Source organism: Sinocyclocheilus anshuiensis, unplaced genomic scaffold (assembly GCF_001515605.1).
Source record: "Sinocyclocheilus anshuiensis isolate Anshui unplaced genomic scaffold, SAMN03320099.WGS_v1.1 scaffold1142, whole genome shotgun sequence".
Taxonomy (NCBI): domain Eukaryota; kingdom Metazoa; phylum Chordata; class Actinopteri; order Cypriniformes; family Cyprinidae; genus Sinocyclocheilus; species Sinocyclocheilus anshuiensis.
In genome coordinates this window covers 504,938-514,110 of record NW_015536577.1, presented here as the reverse complement: position 1 = coordinate 514,110, position 9,173 = coordinate 504,938, and the positions used below count along the sequence as shown (strand labels likewise).

At 38.0% G+C, this 9,173-nt stretch overlaps 1 protein-coding gene across 2 annotated transcripts in view; it reads right to left on the bottom strand.

Moving 5' to 3' along the window:
• LOC107702447 (glucocorticoid-induced transcript 1 protein-like) overlaps nt 1–9,173 on the bottom strand; it is a 42,128-nt gene that overhangs the window by 20,095 nt on the left and 12,860 nt on the right. For both annotated transcript variants that reach the window (XM_016504771.1, XM_016504781.1), the window contains exon 2: nt 1,405–1,556. In XM_016504771.1, the coding sequence (XP_016360257.1) occupies nt 1,405–1,556 (152 nt within the window). The remainder of the gene's footprint in view (nt 1–1,404; nt 1,557–9,173) is intronic.

Below are 9,173 nucleotides of genomic sequence, written 5' to 3'. Positions count from 1 at the left end.
CTCATCGGTTCTCAAATCGGATGTGTCCTAAAGAAATGGTTCTCGGTTCAGTGTATTGGTGATCCGAAAACCGATGCAACCGGTTCTTGACTCGAGAACGAGAATCAGCTTATCGGTTCTCAAATCGGACGTGTCCGAAAGAAACGGTTCTCGGTTGAGTGTATCGGTGATCCGAAAACCAATGCAACCGGTTCTTGACTCAAGAACTAGAAGCGTTCCAGCAGTGGGCGTGTACGTTCATTATCCGGCTTGCTGCACAGACGCTGCTCTGCTTGTTTTCATCTCTTCACAGCAGTTCAGTCAGTGTACTGTTTGAGTAAAGCAGCTCTTGCAAATTACCTTTTTTGTTCGTTGTCTGTCATTTCGAAGCTTAAGTTGCATATGTTTTTCTTTAGTTTTAACTTGCCTAACTATCGATCTGACCCAGTAGACGCCATAATCTCTCTCCCGTCCCGCGTTCCGGTTTTTTTTTTAATGGTGGGTGTTTACGCAGTTGGCTAGAGCAGTGCTGATTGGGGAGAACGGAGGTGCGCTCACTCTTGCCCAGGGCAAGTAAGATTGCAACTCAAGGCTGGCAGTCATGCATATGCTCTGGAACAGAGTAATATCGTGTCCACATCGCAGGAAAAGTGCGATTTCCACATTAGGAAATCGCAACGTCTCAAATCGCGATTTAGATTCGATTTCGATTAATCGCACAGCCCTACTTTAGACCAATGAAGGATTTTTATTTATAATATGAATACTGCTTTAAAATATTAAGGGACAGCTTGCACCACTACAAACCTTTTTTTTGTCATTAAAAAAATAAATACTGTTAGGATTTACTAAAAAGACACGCAGTGAAAAATTAGTGCTGAAAATATGTGGACAGTTATTTTTGCGACTGACATTAATGCATATTATGCATTTGTATTCACTTTCAATTGTTGAAATTGTTTCACTTTCAAATGCAAAATTTATAAGAGGAGAGTATTTAAATAAATCATACAGCATGATTTACAAAGTTTTGCCATAGTCAGTTTACTGGTATTTGCACCATTATTTAACACCAAAAAGCATGTCTTTACTCATTTTGCATTTGACACGGCTGCAATAGTTACTTATTTGCACTGCTCTTAGTAGATTGAGTTGGCCATTATGGAAACAAGCTGGCTGTAGATCAGTAGATCACTGGACTTTTTGGATTTCTTATTTTCACAGTGAGTGCTTACACCTATTGAGTTGGTATCAGCTTACAGAAATCACACAAAAAAATTCCACAGTGACACAGCAAACACGCAAAAAACTCAGAAGAATGATGGACCTATAAATGCTGTCAAGCTAACGTTTGCAAACACACCTGAACACACAGGCTTTGAAGCCAGAGGGTAGATTTTGAGCACAGAGGGTGAAAGTGCTTACCTGTGTGGACTTGTCTTTCATGCATGAGGGGTTGTGCAGGTGGGATTCACGTGGCCACTGCCCTATCAGGTAAGGCCCGGTGATAGCGCCCAGACAGGAAGTCCGTCTGATAGCACCTGTACTCCGCACCTGTTGCGACTTTGACCTCTCAACTGCCATAAGGATCAAACAGAAAGAGAAACAGATGGATGATGAGCATATGTACTGGGGTGGTGGCAGCCCTGAAGTTATTTCCCCATAAAATGCTACCTGTTTACTGACACATAAATACTACACATACTCAAAATCAACTACTTGGTGGGTTTTCAAAATGGCTCTGAACTGTTTGTTGAAATCATGTCCAACTCAATATGGTCTTGATGAATTGTTGATGAATTCATTCACTGATCTTGTCACAATGCATCTTGGGATTGTCTTCTGCACAAAGGATAAGTGATGCTGCCTTAAAATTCCACAAAGTAAAGAATACTAAAAGGAATACTGTTCGGTATGAACCGGTATATCGCCCAGCACTAATACTAAAGCATACGTAAAGTACTAAAAATTATCATTTTTACTGTAATGTGTATTTTATATTACATCTACAGTTAATACAATTTAGATGTATTAAATTGCAACTTCATCATTACAAATGTGTAATTACAAATATATTTAAATACATGTAACATTTCAATAGAAATAACATTAAAGTACATTTTAGATCACCATAAAACCCGGCAGTACACTTTAACCATATTTCAAAGACAATATAAGTAATTATAAAATTACATATAAAGATGTACTTTATTTAAAAAAAAAGGAAGTGTTTAATATAAATAAAATTCACTGGGATTCAGTGTAGTTTTGGACACAGAGTTTCATTTTACAACAGCTGAAACATGCTTTAAAATACTGCCTTTTGTGTTCTGCAGAAGAAAGTAAGTTTTCTTTGAAATGGAATAAGGGAGAGAAAATGATCACAATTTTCATTTTCAGGTGAACTGTCCCTTTACATAGCAGCATAATTACACTACCTACATTTTGGAACGGGCTAAATGTGAAGAGTGCACCTATTATGACCTATTATTATGATTTTTAAATATTTTATGAATTATATTCTATGCTGTCTAGAAAGGCACTATGTAATCAACATCTTATCAGTCCACTCTGCTCATAGCCTATCTACCGTAGAGGTAGATGGGCTACAGATGCGGGTTAACTTGTTTGCTCTTTGTGTTAAAGCAGAACATCAATCCTTGACGCACCTGATAAAAATACCTCATGCACATCCCTCAGCCCACAAAGATGGAGGAAGAGGAGGAACTGTGTCAAGGGCAAGCAAACTTATCTAATCAGTGACAGTCAGAGCGTGACACTTTCCTACAGCAGAGATGACAATATTTACACCTCTCTATGACACCCTCTCTATTTACACCTCTCCGTCCAACCCCACTAATAAATTTACTAGTCAACTACACTAACCAATTAATTGATTGTTGCATAAGTAGTTGGCCATCATGTCTCATTCCCATGTACCATACACACCATCAAGATTTTGATGCATGGAAATGCAAGATGAATCCAGACCACCTGATGAATTGTGTGTCTTTGACCTGTTAGCAAGTACTAGTCTGATGTATTATCTCTTTTGTCAAACCCCACTAGTAAACTCACAAGTCAACCACACAAACCAAGTAGCTGGCTGTTGGATGACAAGTTGCCATCCGATCAGCCAGCTTCACTAGCACCTTGACCAATTTGGCATTTTATCACATTTATGTGCTTCTGATAAACTAGTCACTAATAAACTAGTCAGTTGTTGGATGACTAGTTAGATAATCTGTCCCATCCCTATCAACCAGATTCAATACCATAGTTTGGCTGGTCAACAGCATGGCTAAGCTGGACCATCAGCTAGACTAACAACTAACCGGTATAATCCAGCCTCGACAAGCATGAATCCAGACAAACTGGTGAACTTTGTGTCCTTTGACCTGGTGACCTAGGTCAACAGGTTATTTGCTTCTGTACAATCCCACTACTAGTAAACTCAGTAGTCAACCACCCAAGCCGAGTAGTTGGCTGTTGGATGATTAGTTGGCCATCCTATCAACCAGCTTCACTAGCAGTTTGACAAGCAACTTCTAGCCAGGTGAATCATCTCAAAAGGGCAAATTTATATTTTATCACATTGATTTACTTCCATACAACTAACATGGATAAACTACTCAGTTGTTGAAGGAATAGTTGGCTAATCTGTCCCATCTCTACTGGTCAGATCAAATAGCACAGTTTGGATGGGTCAACAGCATGGCTATGCTGGCCCACCAGCTAGACTAACACAAGCCAGGCTGGACCAGCATGGAAATTTAGGATAAACCCAGACCAACTGGTGAACTTTGTCTCCTTGACCTGTTAGCAAGTTCTAGTCTGGTGAATCATCTTACATTTCATCATTTTTATTTGCTTCTGTCCAACCCAACTACTAGTAAACTCACTCATTAATCACACTAACCAAGTAGCTGGCTGCTGGATGACTAGTTGGCCATCCTATCAACCAGCTTCAACTAGCAGTTTGACCAGCAACTTCTAGCCTGGTGAATCATCTCAAAAGAGCAATTTGGGATTTTAAATCACACTCATTTGCTTCTATAAACCAGTAAATTGTTGGATGAATAGATGGCCAGTCTATCCCAAACAAGCAAGGTTTGGCTGATCAGCTTGACTAACACTAACCAGCATACACGAACCTGGAGCAGGATGTATATTAGGGATGAATCCAGAACAACAGCTACGATCTGCATTCTTGACCTGTTGACCAGTAACTTCCAGTCTGGTTCTCTTAAAAGAGCAATTTAGCATTTTATATCGCATTTATGCGCATCGGTGCAACCTCACCCTGCACACAGTAAGTGACTTTTTACAGAAGCCACGTTTAAGAGAGAACTCCGTACATTAAATGTGTGATTACAATGTGACCCAAGCCGACTGCTTATTTTACAGCTACGGTGTCGGTTCACACAATAGGCTGTTTTAAGCCTGACAACATCTCACTTAGTTGCAAGTTGCCAAAAGCTGTTCACACCTTCCTCAATTATATTATCATCGCCCATGTGTTTGCATGGCGTGAAGCCCACATCAGATGAGCAAAGCGAGCATCAAGTGAAACCAACAGAGTCAGTAATAAAGAAACTCAAAGAAGGTGAGAGAGCCACTTTAGTTGACTAGTAAATGTCAGAGCAAGTGGGCGAAATGTAAACCACGAGTTCTCAGATATGCGGTGTAAATAATTAGATCTAAGGTACTAAGCAGGATTCACAGAATGAGATTACAACTGCGTGTACAAGAGATGCCGTGGACACGGAGAGTGTCCTGTTGCTATGGTGATAAACAGGGTCATTCAGAGCAAAGCTAATGGATTACAGTCCATTCTAGAGGAACATATTTAGACTTGGCCCTTACCTCACCATGTGCTTTTTAGAAAGTGCCTAACTAGAGACTGAGTCACTGGAAAATGTAGGTTAACTCCTTATGAAGTCCTGTTGAACTACAAAATAAAGGGACTTAAACGGCAAACTGAATGTGTTTAGTATCTTTAAAACCAGTAATTGTTACAAAGTGCATTGTTATAAAGAATACATTCATTCAGAAAATCAAAAGCCTTTTAACTTCTTTCAGTAACTCATAAATAAAATGATTTTAGACCTGCATTTCATATGCATTAAAATATAAATGTATGTTATGAATTTATCTGATTTTCATGACATGCATTCATTTAAATGTACATTAAAGGAAATTTTAGGTTACCATTGGTTAAAGGAATATTAACCTAACAAATAAGAGTGCATTGACAATTATGCACTTACAGTAGAACAAATGCTTTCTAATGTACTCAACAGCGTGTTGACAGGGCTTAACTTGCATTTAACTAATATCATATAATAATGTTTACTGATGTTATTAATTGACAATATAATACTTTTTCTCCTTCAATCACAGTGTGCTCAGTTTTGCTGTGTGCTTTGGGTCATTGTCATGTTGGAAGGTAAACCTTCTTTCCATTAGTGGTCGACTGATATGTGATTTTTTTAATGGCCGATGCCGATATTGAGAAATAAATCTGGCCGATATGAGGCCGATATAATACACGTAATTAAAGTAAATGAGAGACATGCAGAAAACTGGTGAAACTAAATGAACATTTATTATGCATAAATATTTATTCAAACCTAAATTTAAAAAATGTAAACAACTGAGGTAACATTTATTGCAGCCTTTCCTTTTCTTTTGCTCAAACATCTACAAAAAAAGAAAAAAAAAAAAAAATATATATATATATATATTTATGAAACTTAAACAATTCAAATGTAAACAACATAGGTAACACTTAAATGAACAAGGTTTAGTGCAGCCTTTCTAACATTTATAATTAATGAACAAATTAATATCCATAAATTAATGTCAAAAATAGTATGTGTAATTCCATGTATTTTATGTACAATACATATATAGTTTACAGAGCAACAGGTTGTTTTAATTACAGTATGGGATGGTTGGTTGGTTAATAATAAAGATGTATGTCTCTGATCTTTCGTTTTGTTTGTCTGTTTTATTGTAAAAATAATACAAGCCTGAAGGCGTATAATTACATGCTTGGTTATCAGCATATAGCAGCATCAAATAGACCAGAACATACGAAAAGGTAAACTATACGCGATATTATGCCAATCATGGGAAATCAAATACAGCGGATACTCCTGAATAAACATATAAAGGAATTCAAACTTATTATTATTACTTAACAGAGTTCTCGTGTCGACCCAGCTTTCATTCTGGAGTGCACCGGATTTTGAGTCCACCGGAAAACAGTGTCTTGTTTAGAAGTACCCGAGAACAACGCGCATATCTGAAGAAGAGCCAGTCGTGGGATTTTTGACTGTTTGTGAGGTAAACACGGTTTCATTTTCTTTTGAATTCATTTATATCACATCTGTGTCTCGCACCGGAGCTGCCGCTGGGCTGCGGATCTGATGTCTCATGGGACGTTTGAATAAGACTTTGCTGCACGCCGGAGTGTTATTGTATGTAACACAACGTAGAGTCACGTTAGAAAGTGAATGACGATTTGTGCTGGCTTCACATCTGAGTGGCTTGTCTTAAAGACGAAGCATAAATGCATGATATGGTGTCATGATCCGTTTTCAAAAACATCGGCCACACGGAAAGACTTATCGGCCGATGCCGATATTTAAAAAAATCTAAATATCGGCCGATATGTTGGCCGCGGCGATATATCGGTCGACCACTACTTCCCATTGACAACTTTCTGGCAGAGGGCAGTAGATTTTCCCCAAGAAATTGACGGTATTTTACCCCATCCATTTTCCTTCTATGACAAGAGTCCCCGCTGCAGAGAAACACCCCCAGAACAGGATATCACCACCTCCATGCTTTACTGTAGGAATGCTGTTATTTGGATGGTGAGCTGTATTGGATTTCCGCCAGACATATTGTTTAGTGTTGAGGCCAATTAATTCAATTTTAGTCTCTTCTGCCTCAGAATCTTCAAGGTAGCTATGCTTATTTGTACGTCAAGTTAGTATTGTTAAACACGAGGTGGCCGAGGTTGACTTGGCGTGTGGTTTGACTTGCCCAAATGTTGCTCAGTGAGTGTGGAAGGCATTTGCTCATGGAGGCCTGGCACTGGAATGCTTCCTCTCGGACTGTTTTACAGTTTCCTGAGAGCAGATGGAAAGAGGCAGGGCAGGTTTATGCCAAGAAGCGTTTCAGGAGAGCACACTGACTCCCCCACAGCAGGGCAGGGCCGAGCCTACAGATTGAGAGATGGAAAGAGAAATATCTTCACGTCATCTTTCCTTTTGACTGCTTTAGAGCTGCAACTAACAGCCACTTTTCTAACCAATTAATCTGCCAATTAGCTATTTCTTTTATTAATCAATGAATCTGGATGAAAAGTGTTTCATTTTCTTTTCAGTAATTGCACTGAAATTCATTAAAAAAACATTATATACACCATTATAAATGTTCACATTAGAATACAACAGTAACATAACACAGTTTGTTTTTTTATAAAAGAAAACATTAAACCTATAAGCCTACTGTATCATAATTGATACACACATTTCTAAGGCTTCTAATTTATCAACATGATCAAAACTTGGCTAAAAAACCTGTTGAACACAATCTACTACATGCTCGTCTGATGAATAGTTTATATGTTTTAAGCAAATTACATGGCTTTTTAGTAAAATTGTAAAAACTTCCAACTGCAGGTTGTGGTTCACATGTCTTTTTGCTGTGAAATCTTTAATAATTTTTCTAAAGTAAATATATTAATAACTTTTATATTGTTAGTGCTTTTTCAAGATGAATACTTACTGGACTAAAGCACCTTAGGTTTACTTGATTATCCATAAGATGATGTTTTAGAAAAATCATATTAAATTATGAATATCAAATATGATCCATCATTTGAGGAACATTTATCTCAATCATCATTGTAATGAATTGCATTATGTTTTGCCTCCCATAATAAAAACAACAGAGCTTTGATCATAAAACTAAGCATATTAATACTTTACTAAGACATTATTTTGAAATATATGAGTGACAACTGATATTTATATGATTCTATGTAAGTAGTCTGCTATACTTTTATAAAAACCAATGTATTCATTACAAGTTATCAATTTCATCTTACTTTTAGTCCATTTTATTATCAGCAACTGCACCAAATGGCCTATTCTTGCTCAGTTTCTTTCCCTCCTTGAATATGACCTCCATATTCTCCAATATCACATTAAATGAGCCATACAAACCTGATGTATCAAATATGATACTCAAAACTTTTTTTTTTTTTAATTTGTAAAAAATATTTGTAAAGGTTCAATAAACTGTTCCTTGTCCTGTTATTTTTTTCTGACTATAATTTCATATGTTTTACAGGGTTAAAATGAAGTGATTTCACAGCTCAAAGACTTTTGTGTTGTTGATTATTGTAATTATGAATTATTATCAGTTTTATCCATTAGCCGTGCTGTATCTGAAAGCTGTGAGAGTAATAAACGGAGCGGCACAGTGAATGCCGTTAGTAATTGTGTGAGAGGTGACATTCAGTAAAATACTGCGCTTGCAATCCGAGAGAGAGCATGTGTGGGTGGACGAACACTGAAAGACCTTCTGTTGCTATTCACACAATCACATTTAGACCAACACCATCCCAATACAGCCAGTTTGGCTCAGAGCTGTGAATTAGGTCATATTAGATGAGGGACAGGTGGTTTAGCTCGCTGCACGGTGGGGAAATAAAACAGAAAAATTGCTTCCCTGCAGAACTGCAGCCTGCAGGTTATGATGTCTTCACATGTTTGGAATTCTTGTATGGCATTAATATGATTTAATGGGAATTGATGATCGCTGCTCCTGGCATTGGCTCGTGATTTGGTTACCGTGGGTAAAGCGGGGTGAGCAAACTTTATTCAGTGGGATATAACGCATTAGTCTGACAGCCAAGGAAAAGGAAGTGCAAGCCAATAACATCATGACCACTGAATATGTGGAAGTTTAAGGCTTTCAGAGGTAAATACAGTCCCTGTTGGGAGTCGATTTGCATTGCAGAAAACACAGGCGCTATTGTACGACATCCATCAGCACAGTTGGAGCGCTGTTGGGTCGAGCGAAGTGTTTCACGCAAGGAAACAAAACTGAAGCGTGAGGCCGGGGGACATGCAAATGTGAACTTTCCCCCTCCAAGCGCACGAGTGTTCACT